This window comes from Oryctolagus cuniculus, chromosome 6, assembly GCF_964237555.1.
Source record: "Oryctolagus cuniculus chromosome 6, mOryCun1.1, whole genome shotgun sequence".
In the NCBI taxonomy this organism is placed as follows: Eukaryota; Metazoa; Chordata; class Mammalia; order Lagomorpha; family Leporidae; genus Oryctolagus; species Oryctolagus cuniculus.
This window is the reverse complement of record NC_091437.1, coordinates 138,139,273-138,165,343: the sequence shown is the minus strand read 5'-3', so window position 1 is coordinate 138,165,343 and position 26,071 is coordinate 138,139,273. Positions and strand designations below refer to the sequence as shown.

Genomic DNA, 26,071 nt, shown 5'->3' with positions numbered 1-26,071 from the left:
ATGGAAATGATATTTCCTTCCTTGACATTTCTAAAATAACTCATTATTAACACCACACTTGCCACATATTGTCTAGTGTTCAAACTGTTTGTACACATGCTGTGTAACAATATATCTGTCTTTGTGCACAGAATAAGTGCCTTAGTCATTTTTTAAAATTCTTACAGCTCAAAAAAATGTGTCTTGCACATATCATGCTGTTGAGTGAATAAAGCCTACTTTTTTTTAACTTTTATTTAATAAATATAAATTTCCAAAGTACAGCTTTTGGATTACAGTGGCTTTTCCCCCCATAACTTCCCTACTACCTGCAACCCTCCCATCTCCCGCTCACTCTCCCATCCCATTCACATCAAGATTCATTTTCAATTATCTTTATATACAGAAGATCAATTTAGTATATACTAAGTAAAGATTTCAACGGTTTGCACCCACACAGAAACACAAAGTGTAAAGTACTGTTTAACTACTAGTTATAGCATTAATTCACATGGTACAACACATTAAGGACAGAGATCCTACATGAGGAGTAAGTGCACAGCGACTCTTGTTGTTGACTTAACAATTGACACTCTTGTTTATGGCATCAGTAACCACCCTAGGCTCCTACTTTTTAATCTATTCTCCTCAGTCTCCAAATGTTATATCTCAGATGTAACTTGATACCTTTATAAAATTATCATTCTTTCTGGAAATTTAGAAGAGTTAAAACAAGGATAACTTATAGGAAATTGCATGATAATTTAAATTCAAACCAAAGTATAGGTGATTCAGATACAGTCCTTTCCTGAGAATAGATTTTGTACTGAACCCAGAACCCCAAGAGTTTGAAAGGTAAGCAAAGACTTGGGAGAAGTGATAACCACATTAGCCCTCAGAAACCTGACTTGATATGAAGAAACTAGCTCCAAAAAACCTTGTATTATATTATTTTTGTTGTTTTCACATTCATTACCAACTATAAAATGCATGATTAACTGTTATGCATAATTCCTGAGGAAATATCTTGTCCAATCAATTCCTCTAAGAACCTTCCCCCAAAAAATGACTAGTTAAGTACATATGGGAGCAAAGTAACTGTTTACTAACACTGTGTCATCATGATTGTTGATAAAGTAAAAGATATTTTCTCTTCATTTGTTACACTCTAGCTTTTTTCATTATAGTCTTTGATAATCAAGAACAAAAATAGTTGATTCTTCTGACTTGCTTTATAAATGCACAGTAATATCTAGAAAAATTATTTCTTTTACCATCTGGTAGATAGAGTAAAGCAGTAGTGTTTCAAAGTTTTTGATGGCATCTGTTGGGCTGCTAGCAGTTATGGGTCTTTCAAAAGAAAAACCCATTTACTTTGATTGATTGCTATTACAGTTCAAAAAATATTGATCTATCCCTGCTTGCAAACTCTTTTAAACAGTTAGCTACAGAGATTTAGACAAAAATCTGTATTTCACTTTGTTCTTTCATTCAAGGTTCTTCAAACGAAAATGTTTAAAAAATAGGCAGGTTAAGCAAGGTTTCAAGTGAACAATGCTATGTTGAGTCTTCTTATATAAGGGAATATTTCCTGATACTTTTATTTTACTGCCCCATTATTAGCTCCTAAGGGAGTAAGGTCATATATCTATAATTGACTCTATGTCATGTTCATTTCACACAAGATTGGTATTACTGTTGCTACATGTGAAGTATTTGTTCTGCATGTCCAAAGTGCTTTATTTATTTATTTATTTATTTGACAAGCAGAGTGGACAGTGAGAGAGAGAGACAGAGAGAAAGGTCATCCTTTGCCGTTGGTTCACCCTCCAATGGCTGCCGCGGCCACATGCTGCGGCTGGCGCACCGCGCTGATCCGATGGCAGGAGCCAGGTGCTTCTCCTGGTCTCCCATGGGGTGCAGGGCCCCGGTACTCGGGCCATCCTCCACTACACTCCCTGGCCACAGCAGAGAGCTGGCCTGGAAGAGGGGCAACTGGGACAGAATCTGGCGCCCCGACCGGGACTAGAACCTGGTGTGCCGGCGCTGCAAAGCGGAGGATTAGCCTAATGAGCCGTGGCGCCGGCCAAAGTGCTTTGTTAATAGCTTATCTTTACTTAGAATAAAATGACTCTTTACATATAGGTAAACCTGCATTTCCCCAATCTCACTTTCACTTTACACACCTTGTACCTAAACTGTAGCTGTGCTGAGCTCTGTGAATTGTGAAATGTGCCAGTTTATTTTCAAACTACCATTTCTTTAGAAAAGAATGGTCGCCTCTACCAGGAATGTCACAAACTCCAACCACTGCACCTTCAAGACACACACATACATATAAATTTGTGAAATCTTAGTACACATTTCAATGTATATTACCTTTTTAATCCAAGCAGAATTGTTCCTTTTCTTTTCCATATTTTTTAAAATCTTACATAAAAATACTTTTACTTTTATATATCTGTAAACTTTATTTTCTATTGTACAGTAATAGATTAAATTTTATTCGTATTCTCAATATTTATGACAGTCTCAAGACATTTTTCTCAATTGAACATTTGTAGTACAAATGAGCAAAAACTTCTCTATTCTCTTAGGATATCTTGGCCTAAGAATTAAACTTATATAAGGAAAACTAACAGGTGAAAAGCATATATATTTTATTAAAATTTTATGCATGCTCAGAAGAAATAACAATATGATAAAGTGATGGCAGCATAAAAAATATATACCTTTTAAGTAAAGGAATTATCAATATGTGAGGGTATGACCAAAGGAGTTTCGGCTAAGGACAGTATATTCTGGGGAAGTTATATACATATTGGAAGGGAACTAGTGGAAGATAAAGATTATTTTAGTAAGTTTGTTGTATGAATTCATTTCAGCATCAACTTCTAGTCTCTGATGATAAGCATGTTCTATTCCCAGTGCAGGGACGACAGCTTTCTCATAAGAAGTCTTATGTCCTGCTTTTAAGTATGGAAGAGGAAGTCAGAAAGCCCTTCTGTACTTGCTGTTTATGGGTGCCTTCAGCTCAAAATACTTAATATGACAAAATGGCATGTTTTAGAGCCATGATCACTAAATATTGAACTGAAATGAAATGATTGTATTTTATGTTGATTATATTAGCCTTTAAATTACCTGAACTAAAACACTTATTACTGTTTTTTAAATTGAATCTTGTCACATACCATTAAATTATCTTTTACACAAAGTAAATTTGTAAGCTAGGGAACTATGAGGTTAGGACATTGGTTCTTGATTGATTGGTTGTCACAATGTTGTTCCACACTTTTGTGAAATTTTAGTAAATATGTTGCATAATGTCTATATTTGTATATACATGTTGCTATATTTGTACATTATTTATTTTAAATTTAGAGAATACTTAGTAATAGTCATAAAAATAAATTTAGTCTCTTTTTGTTTTTACATTCTAATATTATCTTGAGAGAAAGTAGGTAAAATGAGAATTCTTTAGCAGGTTTTGTGTAAAACCTCAGGAAACCCAGGGTCAGAAGAAATTCTGATAATCAGTGGGTTGGAGTTAAAAAAAAAAGCTACATAACCCACATTCCTAGGTTAGACATCTGTGAAGCCTGGCAAACTCCTTGTCTTTGTTGATGGACATTCCCTATAGCTTCTTTAGTTGTCCTCTAAATTTGCAATCTGTGCAAATGACAACAAATAAGTACTAGTCCTAGATTAGTAGTATCTCAAGGAACACTGAATTTTGACCAAAAAGCATGTTGTTTTTTATCACATTCAAAGAATTTCTAGTTCTATTAAACATATTAAGGTCCAATCATTTTTATGGTAAAACACAATAAGAATTAATTTTTAGAGTACTTCTATTTGCTACATCTTGAAAAATGTACAGTGTATTTATTGCATACAGATGTACTATAATAGCTCAAGAGAAAACAATAAACCTTGTCTCAACATTCTGAATTCGTCATATTTCTATTAAAAATTTTTAATTACCTAATCTGAGGCATTTTAAATGTCAGTATATTATCATGATTATAAACCACTCCACACATTTATTCTTACAGTGTATTCCTTATTATTTTGCCTGGAACTTACGAATTTCCTTCTTAAATTCTCTTAAATGTTGATGCTAGTCTCATTTAGTCTGAGATACTTGAAGGTGAGACCTAGTTTAATTCACAAGGTCTTTCCTGGCTGTGTGATTCTATATTTTGCAACCTTTGTAAGCCCGTTGCTGAGCTAATGAAATTCCCAAGAGGTTTCCTAACATTAAGAATCAGCAAAACTGCAAGTTTTACAGATCACTTTCTTTTAACCTACGCAGTTTCGCTGTGAAGTATTTGAATTACAGTGTCAACTGTTGTCAAGTAAGAGATTGATCAATGAGTAGTTCTATGTCACTTTGAGGCCAGATGTTACTCTGTTCAGCTGGAAGTCTGATTGAATTTAAAATTAGACTTTGTTACTTTAGGCATCAAGGATCAAAGTTACTTGGTCAGTAAATAAAAGGTGTTGAAACAACCCTGTTTCTACAAATTTTAGCCACTGCCATTTAAACCCATATTTCCAATATTGCTCGCAACTCACTGCATGAAAGCATTCTGAGTGCTTCTGCTTATATTTTTCTCAGACTTCCCATCCTCTTTATTTCAGCACCTTTATCCTGATCTTGATTTCTTTGTCTGCACAGCAGGGGAGAAAAAGAGCAGATCCACATGCTACTCCATGGGTGCTGGCCTCTGAATCTGCGGGTGGATACTCACTTTGTTCCTTTCAGATTTAGTTTGAATGATGCACAGATATTAGCTGATTCCCAGTATAAGCAATATTTGCTAAAGAAATTCTAACCTTATTTTATATTCTGAGAGACAAATTATTGTAAGATAAAATCAAGTATCAATGTGATACTAACTAAATTCTTTTTGTGTTGACTTGGGATTTCATTGTTAAAATATGAAATGATAAATATAAAATATAATATTTATAATACAATATGATAAAATATAACTTATCAGTAAGAGTCTCTGGGAAATAAATGACACAAGCATACTGGATATGTTTGGGAATATCTTAAGGAAATTAACAAGATGTTGCATAGAATCCTTGGCTAATTATAGCAGGGATCCATAATTACCTTTAGGAATAATAGTCATAAGACTTAGAGGACAATTCTGTATAGAGGGATGTCTGATACAATCTTGGCTTTAGTAAAGGGACACAGCCATCCCATGGTGACCAAGCAGAGGAGTTAAGATGAGAAATACCCTTATATTCCCTCTTCTTGAGCTCCTCAAACCAGCTGCTTCTAAAATGCCACTTGTTGCCTGACAAGCCTCCCTCCTCCCAGCCCCATCTGCAGCCATTGCCCTGCCCACAGAAGCCCAGGGGCCTGCCTAGGATGAGTTCATAAGGAGTAGTCTGTATCCTTATCCTAGAGGTAGGGGCCAAAAAGTAAAGAAGACAGGTTAGGGATTGGCTCTGGATAGATAAAAGGAAGTTATTCACCACTCGTATTCTTCAATTATAAGAAAATTTTGAAATTTATTTTGTTTTATTGATTGATTTTATTTGAAAGGCAGAGACCAAGACAGACAAACATGTATCTCATTTACTGTTCATTTCCCAAATGCCCACAACAGCTGGGTTTGGACCAGAAAATAAAACAACAGCTTGAACCCAATCTGGAGCTCCTATCTGGGTGGCAGAGATCCAACTGCTTGAGCCATTACCTGCTCCAGAAACTAGGATTGGGAGTGCGAATGGGACTTGGACCCAGATTCCCAAGAGGTATCTTAGCTAACTACTGCACCAACTGTCCACCCTACCTATAAAATTTTAGATATTCAAAAGATATAACTGGAATATGTATCATTCTATGGCCTTCTGTAAATGTGGCTTCTTATAACTATTGGGTTTTGTGATTAGTCATATCACTTATTAACAAAATCACCCATTTTTATATGCTAACTTTTCATTGCTTTTCTTCTTTCATACATCTACAGATATTTCTAGAATATCCTGCTTTGCGTGGGGAGACGTACCACAGCAGTTGTAATGTCTCTTTCATTTCCTTCAAGTCTGGATTAGTTCCTTAATTTTTCCCTGACATGACATTGATAATGTGAAAGAGTACAGGCTTTCTCATGTACTCATATATTGCTCCATCTCATTCCATCCAATCTATCCTCATATCCAGACTTAGCCCATGCATTCTCAACAGGAGACTGTAGCAATGTTCATTTCTCCATGCATCACCTCATGAGGCAAACAGTATATCCACCATTCATTATGTGACCATTGATCCCATAGTAAAATCAGTATTTTCCATGTTTTTCCTTGGTAGCACCATTTTTGATTTGGTTGATTTTTCACAAAGAGGTAATATCTTCATGTCTATCAAGCATTTGCCAAGAATCTTCAACCACTATGATAGTTACCAACTGTCCTTTTTTTTTCTTTTCATATTTATTAACCCTCATTCTACACACAAAACAATTTTCCTTTCTCTGCCACTTAATATGCATTTGATATCAGTAAGGATTTAAGCAATTAAATTTAATTCAGCTTATTATAACCTGTTTTGTTGGTCAAATTGCCCCCAAATGGACAGTGAAACCCTTTCAAAGTGGCTTCTCTATCATTTTGATATAGTGCCATCATTCTTTTAAAGTAATGTCTTTCCTTTTTGTTTTTATATTTGTGGACATAACAAGATGTACCAGGCTCATCTTTTCCTTTTCCTCATCCAGTTCCAGAATGACCATCACTAGTTCTTTTAGTGACAAGTAGTATGCCCAAACCAGTATCTTGGCATGTGGTGTGCTTGTTACTATATGGTGTATTTCAGCTTTTAGACCTCACAGTGGATGACAGAAGAAAATTTGTGTGTATGTGTGTGTACACATATATCTGTATGTATACAAATATATATTCACAAAATGATATCTATCCATATCTATATTTTAGATATGATCCATACTTATCCCTCTAATATCAGGATGCCCCTCCAAATTCTTTGAAGCTTTCTCTATTTTCATGATTGTAAATGTCCTTTTTGGAAAATATGACTGCATTTATCAGCTGTATATTTATAATTTGGACCACCCTTGCCTGTATATATATAATCCCTCAACTTTACTGACTCCTTGACCTAACTTCTATTTTCTACGTCTTTGGCTTCTAGCCACACTGCCATTTACTTGGAAACTACTACTCTCTCAAAAACATGGTGCCACCATATTTTTTTTCTAAGATAATTCCAAAAAGTATCTCAAACTGTCATCGCTTCTGTGAAACCTTTATTTATTTGCCAAACTTCAACTCCAAAGCAATTTTGCTAACACCTATTTTGAGTGTTCAGTTGATGACAGAGTTCACATCTTATTTGTATTTACATTCCTGTTGCCTTGTTTTATTTATTTTTGATATATATTAAAAAATAAATAATTTTTCATTAATTAGCCATTTATGAAACCTTTATCTACCATGATGACTTTGGATTCAAATAGATCCAAACTCATACCTACAAAATAGGTATGTGAAAATTGGACAAATTCTTTTTTTAGATTTATCTAGGCTGGCGCCGTGGCTCACTAAGTTAATCCTCCACCTGCGGGGCCAACACCCGAGGTTCTAGTCACAGTTGGGGCGCCGGATTCTGTCCTGGTTGCTCCTCTTCCAGTACAGCTCTCTGCTGTGGCCCAGGAAGGCAGTGGAGGATGGCCCAAGTGCTAGGGCTCTGCACCTGCATGGGAGACCAGGAGGAAGCACCTGGCTCCTGGCTTTGGATCGGTGCTGTGCACTGCCCGTAGCAGCCATTTGGGGGGTGAACCAACAGAAGGAAGACCTTTCTCTCTGTCTCTCTCTTTCACTGTCTACTCACTGTCTAACTCTTCCTGCCAAAAAAAAAGATTTATCTATGTATTTAAAAGGCAGTTACAGAGAGGGAGAGGGAGGAAGAGAGAGAAAGAAAGAGAGAAAGAGAGAAAGAGAGAAGAGAGAGAGAGAGAGAGAGAGAGAGAGAGAGAGAGAGATGTCTTCTATCTGCTGGTTTTCTTCCCAAATGTCCACAATTGCAAGAGCTGCACCAATCTGTAGCCAGGAGCCAGAAGCTTTGTTGCTGTGGATTCATTCTGAGAGGAGGAGTGTGGTGGGGGCAAGAGCTGCAGATCACCACACAGACTCCGGGAGTTGGGTGAAAGCAGGCTAGAGGTGAGCAGCGTGCAGACTCATTTATTTCAGTTGATACAGCAGCTTAAATAGCCAAGGCAGCCAATCCGGTCAAGGGACGCTCTATGCCCTAACCAATCACAGCCTGTTGTCAGGCAGTTTCCATTGCCAGTGGCCATCTTGGCATGGCCTTCTCATTCTACCACAGAGCTTCTTCCAGTCTCCACACGCAGGTGTTGTGGCCCAAGGACTCGGGCCATCTTCTACTGCTTTCCCAGACACATTAGCAGACAGCCGCATCAGAAGTGGAACATCCAGGACTCAAAATAGTGCCTGTATGGGATGATGACACTGCAGGCAGTGGCTTTACCACCTATGCCAAAGCTCTGGTCCCCAGACAAATTCATAATTTGTTTGACCCTCAAGTCTTTTCCTTTATCTATAGAAGTAAGAATGGTTCCTTCATGTGATTGTTTAGAAAATTAAATTACACAATGGATACTCTTAAAAAGTTTTCACCACTCCAACACAGTAAATTATATTTACACCAATGCTTAGTAAATTATAGCTTTTATTCATAATTTGTGTATATCTCTACTATTTACTTATTTATTGCATGTTACATATTTAAATATCAGTGTTGCTTCCTGGGTAGGTGGAAAATTAAAAAGCAGTGATGCCTAATTAGTGCATGCATATTCTATTTATTGCACATCATTTTTCAGTCTTTATTAGTGAATATTGCACCTTCAAAATTATGCTTTAGTTTAAAAATATTCTCTTGATCTTAAAGAATTATGTTTTGGAGCAAAGAAAAAATATGACTTCAAAATATATATTAAGCATTCACTCTCAATGCTAACAGAAAAATGATAAAAGTATATAAAAATAAAATAGTGTTTCAGAATAGGAAGAGAAGAATCCCAGTTGTTATGAGACTGTAGGGGATCCCTAAGACATACAAATAAGCACAGAGATATATAAGGAAAATAAAGGTAAACAGAGAATCTCATAAACCAATGCCGCCATGGGAGCTGTCCCTGTAGTTTCTGCAGAGGAAGCCTTGTGTCTCAGGACCAGAAGCCTCCAGGAAGGAGCCCGTTGTGATCCCAAGAAACTATAGTAATTGCAGCAGAGGAAAACATTTCATTTCCAGAGTCAAATGCCCATACACAGAATAGTTTTCCAATGTAGTTTTCCAAGACAGAGGGCCCTCCAGCTTAGGATGAAGACCATAAAAGTAGACAGCATCACAGATCAATACAGAGAAGAATGCACACCCAGAGAGATACAACAGAATTCTGACACTGCTGTCAATAAACTGGAAAATGGGAGGGGTTGATGGTGATGATGGAGTACGTGCTACTCTCGAAATATACTTCTCCCTCTATCCAAGGAAGCACAGTTAAAAGAATAACCAGAAACTAATCTTCAATAATTATACTCCATTTGTACCCTCACAAAAATAGTAAAATTATATTTGTAAAAACAGCATGCTATGAAACCGTAAGTAATAATAATTATCAATTAGCTGATGAATGACAACATATTTTTCAATGCAGAGAAAAACTCTATAATGAATTATTAATATGGAATTATGATACAAGTTGATTTCCCTAATTTCAGCATATAAATTCCCAAATCTTTAACTTTCGGAGCATTAACATGATGCCACAAGTGGAAAATTCTGTACTTGAGTTCAATATGACAAATAACAGTCAAAATGCACAAAATTAATAAAAATATTTTATCAGATCACTTCCAGTCTGCCTTTCAAATCAGATAAATAAATAAGTAAATAAATAAATAAATAAAATGTTTTCCTTAAAAAAGAGGGTAGTTTTTGGCTAGCATATAAGATGCCATTTGAAACACCTTCATCCTGGGTGACTGAGTCCTGGTGACTTGAGTCCTGGCTCAGCTTACAATTCCAATTTCCTGATAATATGTACCCTGGTTTGCAGAAGGTGATGGTTCAAGTACTTGGGTCCCTGCCAGCCATATGGGAGACCTAGATTGACTTCCAAACTCCTGAATTCAGTCTAGCCCAGCCTCAGCTGTTAAGGGGGAATTTAGGAGTAAACCAACAGATTGGAGATGTCTGTTCTATCTATATTGCCTGTTGCCTCTTTCTCTTTCTGCCAAGAGAGTTAAAAGAAGGAACACAAAAAAATTTTAATGATATTTTAATCAAAATAAAAACAATAGAGTAAATCAACAAAAGTAAACATTCTTCAAGCTGACTAATAAATTACACAACTCTGAGTGTGAACAAAGAAGACATACAACACAAATAAGTAGTATTACAACTGATTTAAGACATTTATTTTTTTTGACAGGCAGAGTGGACAGTTTGAGAGAGAGACAGAGAGAAAGGTCTTCCTTTTTGCCGTTGGTTCACCCTCCAATGGCCGCCGCGGCCCGCGTGCTGCGGCCGGCGCACCGTGCTGATCCGAAGCCAGGAGCCAGGTACTTCTCCTGGTCTCCCATGGGGTGCAGGGCCCAAGCACTTGGGCCATCCTCCACTGCACTCCCTGGCCACAGAGAGAGCTGGCCTGGAAGAGGGGCAACTGGGACAGAATCTGGTGCCCCGACCGGGACTAGAACCTGGTGTGCTGGCGCCGCAAGGCGGAGGATTAGCCTAGTTAGCCACAGCGCCGGCTATTATGACTTATTTAAAACTCCTGTAAAATAATTCTGATATTACTAAACTAATAATTTGAAAATGTCATTTTTGTAGTTTATATAAGTTACCACTATTGGTCCAAAATAATAATTTTAAAAGTCAAACATGCCCCTGCTCACCCTAGCCAAAATAACTGTTGTAGGCTGTGGGTTTCCCTCCTGTTTACTCCAGGTTCATCCCTCCATGAAAGAATTCAAAGTAGAGACACAAAGATGTGCAAGGAAAAAGGATTTGTGCAAAGAAAAGGAAAATTGTGGGCAAGTTCCAAAGAAAGAGAGAAGGAATAAAAATCCAAAACACAAAAGACCCTCAAAGAAGGAATAAAAACTCTCACAAAGAAAACCTTCCTCAACAAGTTTAAGCTTTGCCTTTGCACAAATCAGAGGCATAGGCTGTGATCTCTGGAGTAGAGATTAACTGACTATTCACAAGGAGGTGGAGTTTGTGGTAGGGCTTGAGTATCACCCATTGTGTGCCTTTTTCCCAGAATACCAGAAGTGCCATAGCATTAGGGGCTTAATGGAGATTGGATGGCCCCTTAGGATAATTTTTATTATAATAAGATTATAATGACCTGAAAGTTCATCACACGGACATATCATGTAGCTATATTGGATATTTCAAGCTAGCTCTGGTTCCATATTTACAGCATCAAGGAACTTGTGATTTGCAGTACATAGACAGGAGGTTGGTGTGGTGGTCACTGGGGCTTGGATGACACACACAGAAAGGGAGTTGTCATGTGAACTGATCTGGGCTGTTTTATAGGGGCTTGCTGCAGATGTCCTGACAGCTTTCAGAACCAGCCCACAGTGGGTTGCACTGGAGCTGTCGAACATTGGCCTACCAGAGCAGTCAAACCATGGTTCAGCTGAGGCTCCCAGACCTTAGCATTTTCAGCCAGTTAACACTACTTACCTTCCCACATTATTTCTCCTCCTCAGAGAATTTTGTCCCTTAATCATCACAGGAGGTTGAAGGAGGATGATCAGGCTTCTATAACTTCATGCTCTTTCTGGGCATTGTCTCTGCCTAGTCAGGGAATGAAGATTCCCAGATGACAGATCCAAAGATATCGTTTCAGGAACTAGAGGCCCGCAACCACCTATTGGACATTGCTGGAATGCCCATATTACCAAACATGGAACTGTTGAATTCTGGAAAAGAGAGATTTGACAGGAAGAGTATAATTGGACAAAAACAGCAACAAGAAGGATAGGAGCCATGGGAGAGAGCGCTTCTTACTGCCTACCGGATGGTGGGAACTGATGCGCTTGCTTTACCAAATGCATGGGACCACTTGGCTTGTTGCTAAATCCTTTTGCTTTCTTTCCATGAGCACACAGCTGTCCATTTAACCAGTATGCTTATTCCGCCTTGTCCTATCAGTAGGTGTTCTAGAGACAGTAGGGAAACCACAGAATTATGTACTTGCAGTAGAGCCTGTCTAATGGTCTGGGCTAAGTTGATCAAGGCAATAGACAGGTTCTTAAAGACTAATGAACTAAGGGAAATATCTGATCTCTTTCCTTCCCATTAATATTTTATGGGAGCAACATATAAAAAAATATGGACCAGTTTTATTTATGACAGGTAAAGACATGTAAATAAACTATCAAATGAAATCTAATTTTTTGAATAAATTACTATAATGTATAATTTTTGCTAAGAATACAAGAGTGTTCAAATTTCTAAAGCATTTAAAGAAGTAAGATAAGAACAATTGACAAAATAAATTAAACTATGAAATGTATAGTTGTGTGAAGCAATACATAATTTTGTGAGGAGAATTTTTGTATTCATATAAATATAGATGTCTATAATGTGGTAAATGTTTGCATATAATTATAAAAGAATTGAAAAAGAAATGAGGCCGGTGCCGCAGCTCACTAATAATCCTGTGGCGCTGGCACCCCGGGTTCGTCCTGGTCAGGGCGCCAGATTCTGTCCTGGTTGCTCCTTTTCCAGTCCAGCTCTCTGCTGTGGCCAGGGAGTGCAGTGGAGGATGGCCCAAGTCCTTGGGCCCTGCACCCACATGAGAGACCAGGCGAAGTACCTGGCTCCTGGCTTCGGATCTGTATGGTGCGCCGACCGCAGCGTGCCGGCCGCAGTGGCCATTGGAGGGTGAACCAACGGCAAAGGAAGACCTTTCTCTCTGTCTCTCTCTCTCACTGTCCACTCTGCCTGTCAAAAAAAAAAAAAAACAAAAAAAGAAAGAAAGAAATGAAAGATATTAAATTCATACTAGTGATTACAAGGGAAATTGTAATGTATGAATGAATGTTGGAATGTCATGAGAGGCAATGGTTTTATCTCAAAGTTGTATTCTTGAAGTTTTTATTATTTTTAGTTGTTTGTTTGAAGAAAACTGTATTAATTTCATGTGACATAAAAACCTGAATACAGTTGCCACAGTAATTTAGTGACATTCATAGCTTCACAATGACAATCCCATATGTGATAATTTCTTTGGTTATACTTCGAAAGAATGTTTTAATAATGCTCTTAAAAAGCATTTTTCAAGTCATCCAAAAACATGTAGAAATGAACATAGATGAATAATTTTGTATGCAAAAATAGTATACTTTGGGTTTCATTTTTGGTTTGTTTTGTCTGCTTGGGGAAGTATTTCAACCAACAGTTACCAAGGAGAGTGAAAGATCCTGGGTAGAGGTATTCATTGATTGCTGTAGGAACACAGAATCATAAAGTTTCCTCATGCCCTGATCATGATGTAAGAATTTACTGTGTCATATACAGATTACAAGAATAAGAAAAGTCTTTGGCATTTGGGGAAATACATATTTTCATATGTGTAATATGAGCATTTGTACAAACTGAACTCTGAGACTCTCATAACTGTTCTATTAGAGATATGGTCTCTGGCAACTTGATCAAATGTAGTGACCTAAGGTTTTCCATTTATAAAATGAGACAAATACACTAATCGTTCCCCAGAGATCCTTTCATCAAAACATGTCATAATAATGACAAAAGAAAAATTGGATTGGCGAATATATTCATCTTCTGCTTTGAAGTATTTTTAATATCGAGAATGTGTATCTACTTAACTTGTAGTATGGGTATCATGTGTTTTCAATCCTTGAAAGGTGACTTTTATCTTTTCTTTCCACAGAAATTGAGAAAGAAAGTTGTGGCGATCCAGGTACACCCTTATATGGAATCAGAGAAGGCGATGGATTTTCTAATCGTGATGTTTTAAGGTTTGAATGCCAGTTTGGATTTGAATTAATTGGAGAGAAATCCATTGTTTGTCAAGAGAATAACCAGTGGTCTGCAAACATACCCATCTGTATCTGTGAGTACCACATGCTTTTCTTCCAGAAAGCATATGCTACCATGTCCTTGTATATAATTACTTTTATAATTAATTGCAAAGAGTTATAACCATGTAATTAATTTTGGAGGAGTAGCACTTTGTGATACTATCTTTAACAAGTGTTCTTATGCCAAATTATAAATTTCAATACAGATTTAAATAAAGTTTCCATAGTTCACTTGCTAATTGCAAAATATATATTATGTGTATTCTTATAACACTTTATTAGGTGGCATTTTATACTTTATGGATAGGATGCTTCTTATGGAAATTATATATTTGAGCTAATTCTAATAGAAATATTTATCTTAGTAAGATAGTATATGCTTATTTGCATTCATAAACTTAAAATATTTAAAGCTTATATTCTATGTATAATGCATTAACTTACTTTTGCTATGCTCACACTAATGCATAAAATGCCTTTTATTTATATTGCACTGAGTAAAAGTCATTAGTGCATATGATATACAATATGTTCGAATTAAAAGAATATATTTTTCCAAGTATATTAAGACATTCCAGTTTAATTACAACAAAAATATAATTTGTATTACCTAATTGATGCACTTTTAGGTTCAGTTAGATACTATTTTCATTACATTACAGCAAAGTGTGTAGTTTGGAACATGGCAGTAATTTCCCCAGTTATAATATATATTATGTTTACTCTTCAGGAAGTCTTAGAGAGAAAGAATGCACACACACTCTTAGTAGAATCCTTTTTGTTTAGGGACAGTTCTCATTCCTAATCAAGATTACCTTATGATGTTCTTGTTGTAAGAGAAGAAAATATCGGGATATTCTGATTTACTTTTGTTTGCATCATCTAAAGCTTAGTAATTCTTCAAAAGACTTTAATTGAAAATCTTTAATTCTAGGTGTTCTTCCAGAAAGATAATGGTGGCTTAATATTAGATAATTTATGTAATGTATCACATCAAAAATATATTAAAAGCATCTTAGTAGATGGTAAAATGGATGTAATAACATTATTTATTATTGCTGTCTACTTTTTTTTATGTATTTAAATGCAGAGTTACAGAGAAAGAGGGAGAGACAGAGAGAGTTAGAGAGATCTTCCATCTGCTGGTTCACTCCCCAAATGGCTGCAGCAGCAAGGGCTGTGCCAGGCTGAAGCCAGAAGCTCATAGCTTCTTCAGGGTCTCCCATATAAGTGCAAGGGCCCAGGTACTGGGACCATCTTCCATTGCTTTCCCAGGCACGTTAGCAGGGAGCTAGATTGGAAGTGGAGCAGCCAGCATTGCATGTGGAGGCTTACAATGCTAAGCCATAATGCTGGCTTGTACTGCTTTCTAATTTTTTAATTCTTGAAAATCTACAGACTGTTTTTACTAGTTTAAAAATAATTCCTGGCTGGTGCTATGGCATAGTAGGCTAAACCTCTGCCTGTGACAATGACATCCCATATAGGTGTGCCGGTTCATGTCCCAACTGCTCCTCTTCTGATCCAGCTCTGTTAATGCACTGGGAAAGCAGTAGAAAATGGCCCACATGCTTGGGCCCCTGTACCCACATGGGAGACCTGCAAGAAGCTCCTGGCTTCAGATCAGGACATCTGGGGAGTGAACCAGCAGGTGGAAGACCTTTCTGTCTGTCTCTCCTTCTCTTTGTCTATAACTCAATCTCTCAAAAAAAAAAAAAAATCTTAAAAAGAAAATTTCAGCATCTTGATATATGATAAAATGGAATCTCTTAATAATGTTCTTATATAGTACCATTAGCTTATTTGAAAATGTATTTGAAAGAAAATCTTTTTAAAAGAATACTAAAATATGTAGAAATAATTATGTAAGACCTAACAAATCATAGGAAGAAAATTATAAAACATAGCAACAAAATTTTGTACCAAAAAAGAGATAAGTGCTATATTCCTGAATGAGAACATATATTTAATATGTGAATTTTAAAAAATTATTTACCACTTTAATCAAAACCCTAAAATACTATTTTGGGTGATTGATCAAATGTATTGACATACAGTTAGGTAAAAGTAAATAAAAATATAGGTATGATAATTTTGTAAAAACAAAGTGCTTATATGAATTCTAAAGTATACTATTAATTAGAAAATTAGTGTGATACTAAAAAGGTATAAAACTGAGTCAGAGTGTTACATAGAAACTGCATTTGAAATATTATGCATTTAAATTACGAAGTAAACATCTGCCAATCTTTCTGATAAGGACAGTTAGACTGATGACTTTAGTCAGCTTTTGCCCCAAAAGGGAATGATTAAATCAAGAGCTGGCACACTGAACTGATGGGCTAAATCCAATTGGTTGTCTGGATTTGTAAGTAAAGTTTCATTGAAACAAAAAGTATGTATTTCCATTTACCAATCATCCAAACTGTCTTTCATCTATAATAAGTTAGAAGCTACAAAAGAGACTAAATGATTTGCAAAGGCAGAATATTTGTGTGTTAACAGAAAAGTTTTTCTGACTGCTAATTTAAACCAAGGGTTACAGAATCTAATGATTCCAGGTTGCAGGCAGGCAGAATAATGAAGAAGGAACCAAAGTGTATATGTGTATGTGTCTGTGTGCATCTATTTTGGAGAGTGATGGGGTTATTGGGGTGATCTTTCAATAGAGGCTATACTTCCTATTTTCCCCCTCAGATGTTAAATATAATGATTTTAAAATGTGAATTCAAATTTTTTTGTGTTACAGGAGAGAAACTAATGAAACCAAACTGATCTGCAATCTGATTTGAGCCCAGTGATCATCAGTTTGCAAAAGCAAGCAAACAAACAAGCCCCTAAACCCATACGTTTAACATATAAAATATTACAACTAAAACTGGGGCCAACTTTGTGGTGCATTACTTAAGCCACCACATCACCTATGAGTGCCAGTTGCAGTCAGTTATAGCTGCTCCACTTCCGATCCAGCTACATGTTAAGGTGCCTGGGAAGATAGCAGGAGATGGCCCAAATCTTTGGGTCCCTGCCACCCACATAAAAGACCCAGATGAAGCTCAGGTTCCTGGCTTTGGCTTAGCCCAGCCTTGGCTGTTGCAGCCATCTTGAGAGTAAACTAGAAGATGGAAAATCTCTGTGTGTGTGTGTGTGTGTGTGTCCCTTACTCTCTTTTTCTCTATAACTCTGCTTTTGAAATAAATATTTTTTTAAAGAAAGCTAAAACTGTAGAGACTGGCACAGTGGCGCAGTAGGTTAATCTGTTGTGGTCAATTGGGGAGCGAACCAGTTGACCTCTCTTTTTCTCTGCCTCTCCTTCTCTCTCTATGTAACTCTGACTTTTTAAGTAAATAAATAAATCTTTTAAAAAATGTATCCTAATGAAATAATTAACAAAAACAACAAGACTGTCTTCAAAAAGATGGTAAATTTTGTTAGAGTTACAGAGAGAGAAAGAGAGAGAGGGAGAGAGAGATCTCTTTCTTCAGCTGGTTCACTCCCCAAGTGGCTCCAACATCTAAAGGTTGGGCAGGCTAAATCCAGGAGCCAGAAGCTAAAAGTGTCTTCCAGGTCTCCCACTTGGGTGGCAGGTGCCCAAACACTTAGGCCATCTTCCGCTTCTTTTCCCAGGCCATTAACAGGGGCCTGGATTGGAAGTCAGCAGCCAAGACATGAACTAGTACCCGCATTGGACCCACTATGCCACAGTGCTGTCCCCTTAAACATAAAATTCTAATTGCCAATAAATATATTTTGAGTAGATTGATTTTATATCCATTCAAGTGAATGGAGTGAGTGATTTAAAGTATGCTTAATGACTTGAAGAATTCACATTAAAAACACTGCAAGAAAATATACCAATATTTTAATTTTGATGTGATAGATTATTTTGTTTTCTTATCTTTACTGTATTCAACACTTTTTAACAGTTATAAATTAACCTTTAAATCAGTTATTTTAAAAGTTAAGAAAATGGAGGAGAGAGGAAGACTTCCTTTTAGTGTGGTATAACCTCTCATTGATCTGTTTTTCCAATATTAGTCACAGTCATGGCTAGTATAACACTTAATTCATCTCTTTCTTTGTGTTATAAACTATCAGGGCATCTTAAAGCCACAGCAGGAATGAAATTCACCTAATCACCACTTCTGAGCTGCAGAATCCTAGTTCTTTTAATATATTTATATTGCAAATATTTTTCTCTTCAATCACTTCACAAGACGTATTGCTTCCTATGAGATTGTCTACTCATTTCCTCAGTATGTGTTTGCATAGCACTGTAACACAAATTGGACAAATGTCAAAAGTGGTTGTTTCTATACCCCAATTATCCTTTTCTTTATATTTATGCATATAGTCTTAAATTCACCGAATATACAAGTTACCTTTTCTAGTATGTAAAAATGGTGAATGATCTGTTTCATGTGATAATTTACATTGTCTAATATTATCAAACTGCTAATTATCATAATTAATATTTTGAATATTTATTATATTTTATAATTTTCCTGTTTTGCCAGTTCCTTGTCTCTCTAACTTTACTGCACCAATGGGAACAGTCCTTTCTCCTGATTATCCAGAAGGGTATGGAAATAATTTAAATTGCATTTGGACTATAATCTCTGATCCTGGGAGCCGAATACACCTTTCTTTCAATGACTTTGATCTGGAGTCCCAGTTTGATTTTCTTGCTGTTAAAGATGGTGACTCTCCAGACTCCCCCATCCTTGGAACTTTTACTGGAGCTGAGGTTCCTTCCCATCTTACAAGTAATAGTCATGTTCTGAGATTGGAGTTTCAAGCTGACCACTCAATGTCGGGACGTGGCTTTAACATCACTTATAACAGTAAGTTTTGTTTTTTTACTCTATTTAACAAATTTCTACAAATTAGAGCTGGAAAAGGATCATGCAAAGCAGTTCTCTTGTTTTACAAATAAGAAAACTTAAGTGAATATAGGCCTGGTTGTGCCAAAGATAGTCATTTAGTGCTTGATTTCCAACCATATTTTTCTCCCTATAGAGTCATTTTTCATTGTTTGTGAGCGGCCTGATATTTAGGAAATGTGCTTTAAATGTCACTATGATATCAGCCAATAGATTAGCTTATTCTAGGAAATGGGTAGCGTAAACTCAAACCTGCAATATGGGATATAATTTACTTGGTTATTTTTATATGCAAATTTAAAAGGAAAATGAATCTTTCCTTCAAGATATTACTAACCAGTAGGACTTTAAACAAATAATAGCTAGAGCTCAGAGTTATAATTCCAAGGTAAAATTTACAAGTCTGCACAAGCATCACAGAGTAGGAAGTCAATAACTGTGGCTCAGTGGACCCCGGGGCTGACTTACCAGAACCACTAGTGTGAGGTTAAAAAGAAACAAAAACAAACTGGTGAACAAAAAATACTTCAGTGATTAATATACAGCTCTGAAATCAAACTATACAACTTCAAATAATGACTTTGCTACCTTTTTAAGTTTCATAAGTGAGCCGCAATGTAAACGTCAGTAAAGGCCCTTTGGTTGTTTAAAGAAGTATATTAGGTGATGCATGTAAATAATCTAGCACAGAGAACACGGTACCTGGTAAATGCTCAATTATTACTAGCTGTTGTCATTTAGCTGATTTTTGACCTGTTGTATTTATCATATTTTTTCTATGTTTGAGGTGTCCTCTTTAAAAAAAAAAAAACTATTTTCCATCAGCTAGGCTCTTCTTTTTTTTGCAGTTTATAGAATTAATATTTTATGTGGAAAAATGCTTAGAGTTATAGTAGAAAGATGAATCACTTAAATGAGCAAAAATCTTACTAGGTTAACACACTTATAAAGGAATGCTTCTGTTTGCAAATGTTTTAACTGAAGCCATAGAATAATAGTGATTTTATTGCTTTCTTTTGAAGCTTTCACACTGTCAGATATTTACCAACCAATTGAGTTAATATTCAAGTGTTACATAACCATAGGATTGTTTTCAGATATTCTTGTTGCCCTTTAAAAAGAATTTCACCAATAGCCTGCTGCCCTTGCCTATTCAGTGCTGAGCTTTGGCAGTTAGTAACAAAAGGCTCCTCTTGTCTTCAAGGTGACGCTAGTGCTGGATACAATCACTAATAAGTTGTTACTGGATAATTGCACATCATTAAAGTTAAATTAGCCGTGATACGTGCAAGAGACACATGCAGTATAAAATAGCTGCTTTATCTGGCAATGCTTAAAAATTTTTACATATATTTATAAAGACAGATACATATATGCATGCATAATTTTCATCTTGTCTTAAATGCATAATACTTTTATTTTTAATGTTTATGATACTTTTCAAGGTATTATATGGATAAACCTATGTTTTTGGTCCCATTTCTACTGTAAATAATTTTATTGATCATATGCAAATTCTTATATTTAATGCTTACTACTGAGATTCTTTTTTAAAATAGTTGGGGCACTACATATTATAGCAAACAGGCTTAATTAAAATTGAGTTTTAAAAATTAGAAGTTAAAATAGGCCTGCGCTGCGGCTCACTAGGCTAATCCTCCGCCTTGTGGCACCGGCACACCAGGTTCTAGTCCCGGTCGGGGCGCCGGATTCTGTCCCAGTTGCCCCTCTTCCAGGCCAGCTCTCTCTGTGGCCAGGGAGTGCAGTGGAGGATGGCCCAAGTGCTTGGGCCCTGCACCCCATGGGAGACCAGGATAAGTACCTGGCTCCTGCCATCAGATCAGCTCAGTGCGCCAGCAGCGGTGGCCATTGGAGGGTGAACCAACAGCAAAGGAAGACCTTTCTCTCTGTCTCTCTCTCTCTCTCACTGTCCACTCTGCCTGTCAAAAAAAAAAAAAAAAAAAAGAAGTTAAAACAATGATTAGAAAAAATGTAGCTACAAAACATTTTGTATACTTTAGATTTACCTTAATATCCTTTTGTGTTGTTTAATAAAAATGATGATAGATAATAAAATTATACAATTTATGAACAGCATTAAGATAATTAGTGAGAAAATTTAAAATAACCTTCATGCACTCAATAAGAATAAATATATGAAATCATAAACACTTCATAAAATATAGTTATACATTTACTTTTGTTACTTTTATTTGTATTATTTTAAATTAAAATTTTATAGCACACAATTTGGTCTGCCAGATAGGTAAAGAGAAAATGTGAACGGCTCATATAATCCCTAATCTATGAACAATTCACATAAGCAAAATTATCACACTTCTGATATTTACTGTATCTAAATTAGTTATACAAAGGGAAGAAACAAATTAAAATAAGATACTATACCTGAGTTTAAGAACTGAACTTTCTCCTAAGAAACACGAAACATATAACCTAAGATAAAATCAACTGTTGAGAAAAAATGAAAAGATAAATCAAGTAAAACATTACAGTTTTATTCTCACAATGAGTCTGTGTCTCCATTTGCAACAGAATGAATCACAAAAATAGTTTCCAATGAAATCTGCCATTGGACTGTAGGCAATATACTTTGTATTCATAGTTATTGACATTCTGACCAATGACATTATTTTCCAACTTATACTGGAAATGTTGGAATTGGTTTAGTCTAATAATCTCTAGAAATAACTAGAAACAACTCTAATTTGAAATGTTTTAATCTTAGGTTATAATTTATATTTTAAAAGAGTCACACCTATTCCACATCACAGGCAAACAGATCTGTTTAGAGAAGAGCCTGCAAATTTAAATAAAGTTCTAAAATGCTTTTCTAGAAATAAGTAGAAAAATCTTTAAAATTCACTTTTTTCTCACTTAAAAATAGGCAACGGTCTTCTCACTCATGCTGATGCATTGTGTTTTTCTTTGTTTTTCATTCTAAAGCTTTTGGACATAATGAGTGCCCTGATCCAGGAATACCAATCAATGCACGACGTTTTGGGGACAACTTCCAATTAGGAAGTTCAATTTCAGTTATTTGTGAAGAAGGATTTATTAAAACCCAGGGAACAGAAACAATTACTTGTATTCTTATGGATGGAAAAGTAATGTGGAGTGGACCAATTCCAAGATGTGGAGGTAGGTGCAATAAGGAGTAAAAAATATAACCACTAGAAATAATAACAGGAAATACATTATTGTACCAGGACTGTTGCAATCTTTAGCTTAAAATATTTCTTAGTAAGAAACATTAAACAAATATGTTAAACAAATTACATTTGCAATTTCCCATGTCAGAAGTTGTTTTTAGAAATTTTATATAAGCTCTCTTTTAGTACATTAATAAAGGGGTGCAAGTATAAAATCTCTAGTATACTTCATAGTCATATAACTGTGGTTAATTGAAGTTACAGTTTAAAAAGAGAAATTTTTTAGTTTCCATTTACATGTTTTAGTATTTTAACAATTATGGTATGTGCTTATTTCCCTTTAAAAATTAGTAAGCAATGATTAATTCTACACTTGATCTTAGCCAAAAGGCTGAAAAATGATAATTAATTCTAATAAATAAATGAATTTATGCCACAATATCCATATATTTAAATGATTATTGTAAGCAGAGTTTGCTAAATTTTTCCAATTTTTATTTTCCCAGTGAAATATAGTAAAGAAAGTTTAGGGCCATATGTAATTACATATATATATAATATATTATTTGGAATATATATTTATTTATATATACAAACTCATAAAGTTCTGATTTATGTTGGTAGAGAAAGAATAATTTCTTAATGAAAAACAAAATATATCAGCTATATTTTGTATCAATTCAGAATCAAAGAAGTTATGTGTGTATGTGTATGTGTGTGGGTATGTGTTGCTTTATTTAGCCTTGCCACCATAGAAAATAACATTCCATATTCTAATTCTCTCCTTCCACTCTAGTATCTTAAAGATACACATCTACTTTATTGAAATGATATATATGAACTTATACTAAGAAGTAGATAAACAAGAATTATAAAGCACCCTTGAATAGATCCCTATATAAATAACTACGTGATCATGTTAAAAATAATTTCTTCTCTTTCTTGATTTTTCAGTTTTTCTTACCTGTGCTCAAACTGACAATAGAAACTTGCTTCCTTAATTTCTATCTGATGAATTATGTATGTTTAATATATAGTTTTCCAAAGTATGGCAGACTTGATTGAAATGTAAACATTACTGATAAATTATTGATTGGAAATTTTTATGATTTCTCATGAAGAAGTAATCCCAGACTGCATATAATTGGGTTTTCTTAGAAATTCTTTCAAGTAACACCTCTCTCCTCTCTCAGCTCCTTTTTTTTTTCTCATTTGTAATATCAGAACATATAGCCAGATGACTTTGTTCTTTTGCAGGTCAAATATTATGGGTTTTATAGGAGATGCTGTAACAATAATTGTGATTATGATATTATTTAAAAGCTGTAATGGAGTTGCATAAAAAAGAACTAAAATAGAAAGAGAAAAATGGAAAGTAATGTTCAATTCTGCCATAAGTTACCCTTGGGCCTATTCCTTCTTTTGTTATACATATTTCCAGACTGAGATTGTGCAACCTGTTAGGAAAGCCTACTTTAGTATTTGAAGAACACAAAAGCAATGGGGCAAAAGTTTGTTTCAGCCAGAAGAAATTGCACTTCAATGTGAGACAAATGGAAGGAGAGAAGCATGAGCCTGATGAATCACTAGAGGGTTCCAGAGCATGACATGCTTTGTAAATAATACCATATAGTTTGAAAGCTGTGCTATGACTAGCAGGGGAACCAGCTCAGCTGGGAATTGACATGATTTGTGCCTTCCCTACTCTGGAAGTATTTTCAGTCCCAGTGGACAGACACAGAGATTATCGCTGGGTATTTGTTGGATCTTAGTCATGGAGTAACCCTGACTAAGTTTGGTCTGAGTTCTCATCTTCAAGACAGAAGGATTTCAAGACTTAAAAAAAAAGAAAAAGAAAAAGAAAAAGAAGTGAGCAGAGAAGCAAGATTTGCTTACAAAACATAACAAAAAAACTACACACTAAGAATGAATATGAGGCCAGTGCCGCAGCTCACTAGGCTAATCCTCCGCCTGGGGCGCCAGCACCCTGGGTTCTAGTCCCGGTCGGGGTGCCGGATTCTGTCCCAGATGCTCCTCTTCCAGTACAGCTTTCTGCTGTGGCCCAGGAAGGCAGTGGAGGATGGCCCAAGTGCTTGGGCCCAGTACCCGCAAGGGAGACCAGGAGGAAGCACCGGGCTCCTGACTTCGGATCAGCGCAGCGCTCTGGCCATAGCAGCCATCTGGGGGGCGAACCAAGTGAAAAAGGAAGACCTTTCTCTCTGTCTCTCTCTCTCTCTCTCTCTCTCTCTCACTAACTCTGCCTGTCAAAAAAAAAAAAAAAAGTGAATATGTACAAACTAACAGAAGATGTTGCAATCAACAATGTTCTAGACTGTCCTTTTAAGTATCTTGGAAGCATAGGGGCTGATTTTTGGATGGGGCTTAATTGAATATTCAAAGTAGGCTGAGTTTAGAGTGAGGCTTGAGTGATGCACATTTCCATATCCTTTTTTGGAAATTTTTGAAATATAATACTGGCAGGTGCATGATGGAATTCAGAGTGCTGGCCGTGGTAATTTTATTGTAATACAATGATAATGACATGTTCATGGTGTGGATGCAGCTTGAAGCCATATTGGATATTTGTGAAACAGGGAGGTTAAAGCGGCAGGAGCTGGGGTTGTCTCATGAATCTGGCAAAACTGTCATGGGGAAGGCTTACCTAGCTCCTCTCTGTTATTGCTCCTTCCTTGCCTACATAATTATGTCCTTGCTTGCCAAAGGAAGTCTTGGTCTTAGAGTTGCATGGCGGATAACTACATGTAAATTTAAGAAAAGTTTGGTATGAACAAAGAATTTTATGAATCACTGCTTAATTTGAAAGAACAATTTCTTTTTTAACTTTTATTTAATAAATATAAATTTCCAAAGTACACCTTTTGGATTACAGTGGCTTTTCCCCCCGTAACCTCCCTCCCACCCTCAACCATCCCATCTTCCACTCTCTCTCCCATCCCATTCACATCAAGATTCATTTTCAATTATCTTTGTATACAGAAGATCAATTTAGTATATACTAAATAAAGATTTCAATAGTGTGCACCTACACAGAAACACAAAGTATAAAGTACTGTTTGAGTACTAGTTATACCGTTAATTCACATAGTACAACACATTAAGGACAGAGATCCTACATGGGGAGTAAGTTTGATTTCTTAAAATCTAATTAGGATTCACATTGATTTCCTTTCATTTTGTCTCAAATCCACTTACGTACTAACAAAACAAGTCTGAGACTAGCTGTGCAATGCCTATTATTATTTTTCCTTTTTTTTTTTTTTATCTTCTCCCTGCCCTCTCTCCCACCATGGTTCCTCAAGCTGCTGCCACAGCCACTCCCATTTTGACAGAAAATTATGATTGGGAACCCTTCCTGCCTGTCTCATATGTTCTATGGGCACTGTGTCTTAACAGAAGCATTTTGCTTATTTTAAATAATTTTAATATTTAATAAGGTGAACAAATTTCATATATTTCATATATGCAGGTTTAGGATCATAGTGATACTTCCCATCCTACCCTCCCTCTCATGCTCATATCCTTCCTTTTCCTTCCTTCCTTATTCTTTCTTTTAATTTCTACAATGAAATACTTTCAGTTTATTTCATAGTCATAAGGTTAACCCTCCACTAAGTGAAGAATTCAAAATAGTAAGAAGAAAAAAAAGGTAAAACACTGTTCCTCAGCAGTAGAGACAAGGGATGTAAACAGTAATCAAATCTCAGAATGTCAGTTTCACTCGTATATATTACTGATTTCAATCTCCATCTTGGCTATTAGACTGTTTAGGTTTCTATGGTCTTCTTAACTCAATTTATGTAGGTTTATGTTTCCAGGAATCTATCTACTTCTAGATTTTCCAATTTGTTGGATTATAACTGTTTGTAGTAATTCCTGTTGATT

At 35.9% G+C, this 26,071-nt stretch overlaps 1 protein-coding gene across 10 annotated transcripts in view; it reads left to right on the top strand.

Annotated features, from left to right (window-relative positions):
* The window catches only part of CSMD3 (CUB and Sushi multiple domains 3), a 1,302,111-nt gene that overhangs the window by 815,293 nt on the left and 460,747 nt on the right, over positions 1-26,071 (top strand). For all 10 annotated transcript variants that reach the window (XM_051844773.2, XM_051844775.2, XM_051844772.2 and 7 more), the window contains 3 exons: positions 13,965-14,147; positions 18,633-18,959; positions 21,963-22,157. In XM_051844773.2, coding sequence (XP_051700733.2) covers positions 13,965-14,147; positions 18,633-18,959; positions 21,963-22,157 — 705 coding nt within the window. The remainder of the gene's footprint in view (positions 1-13,964; positions 14,148-18,632; positions 18,960-21,962; positions 22,158-26,071) is intronic.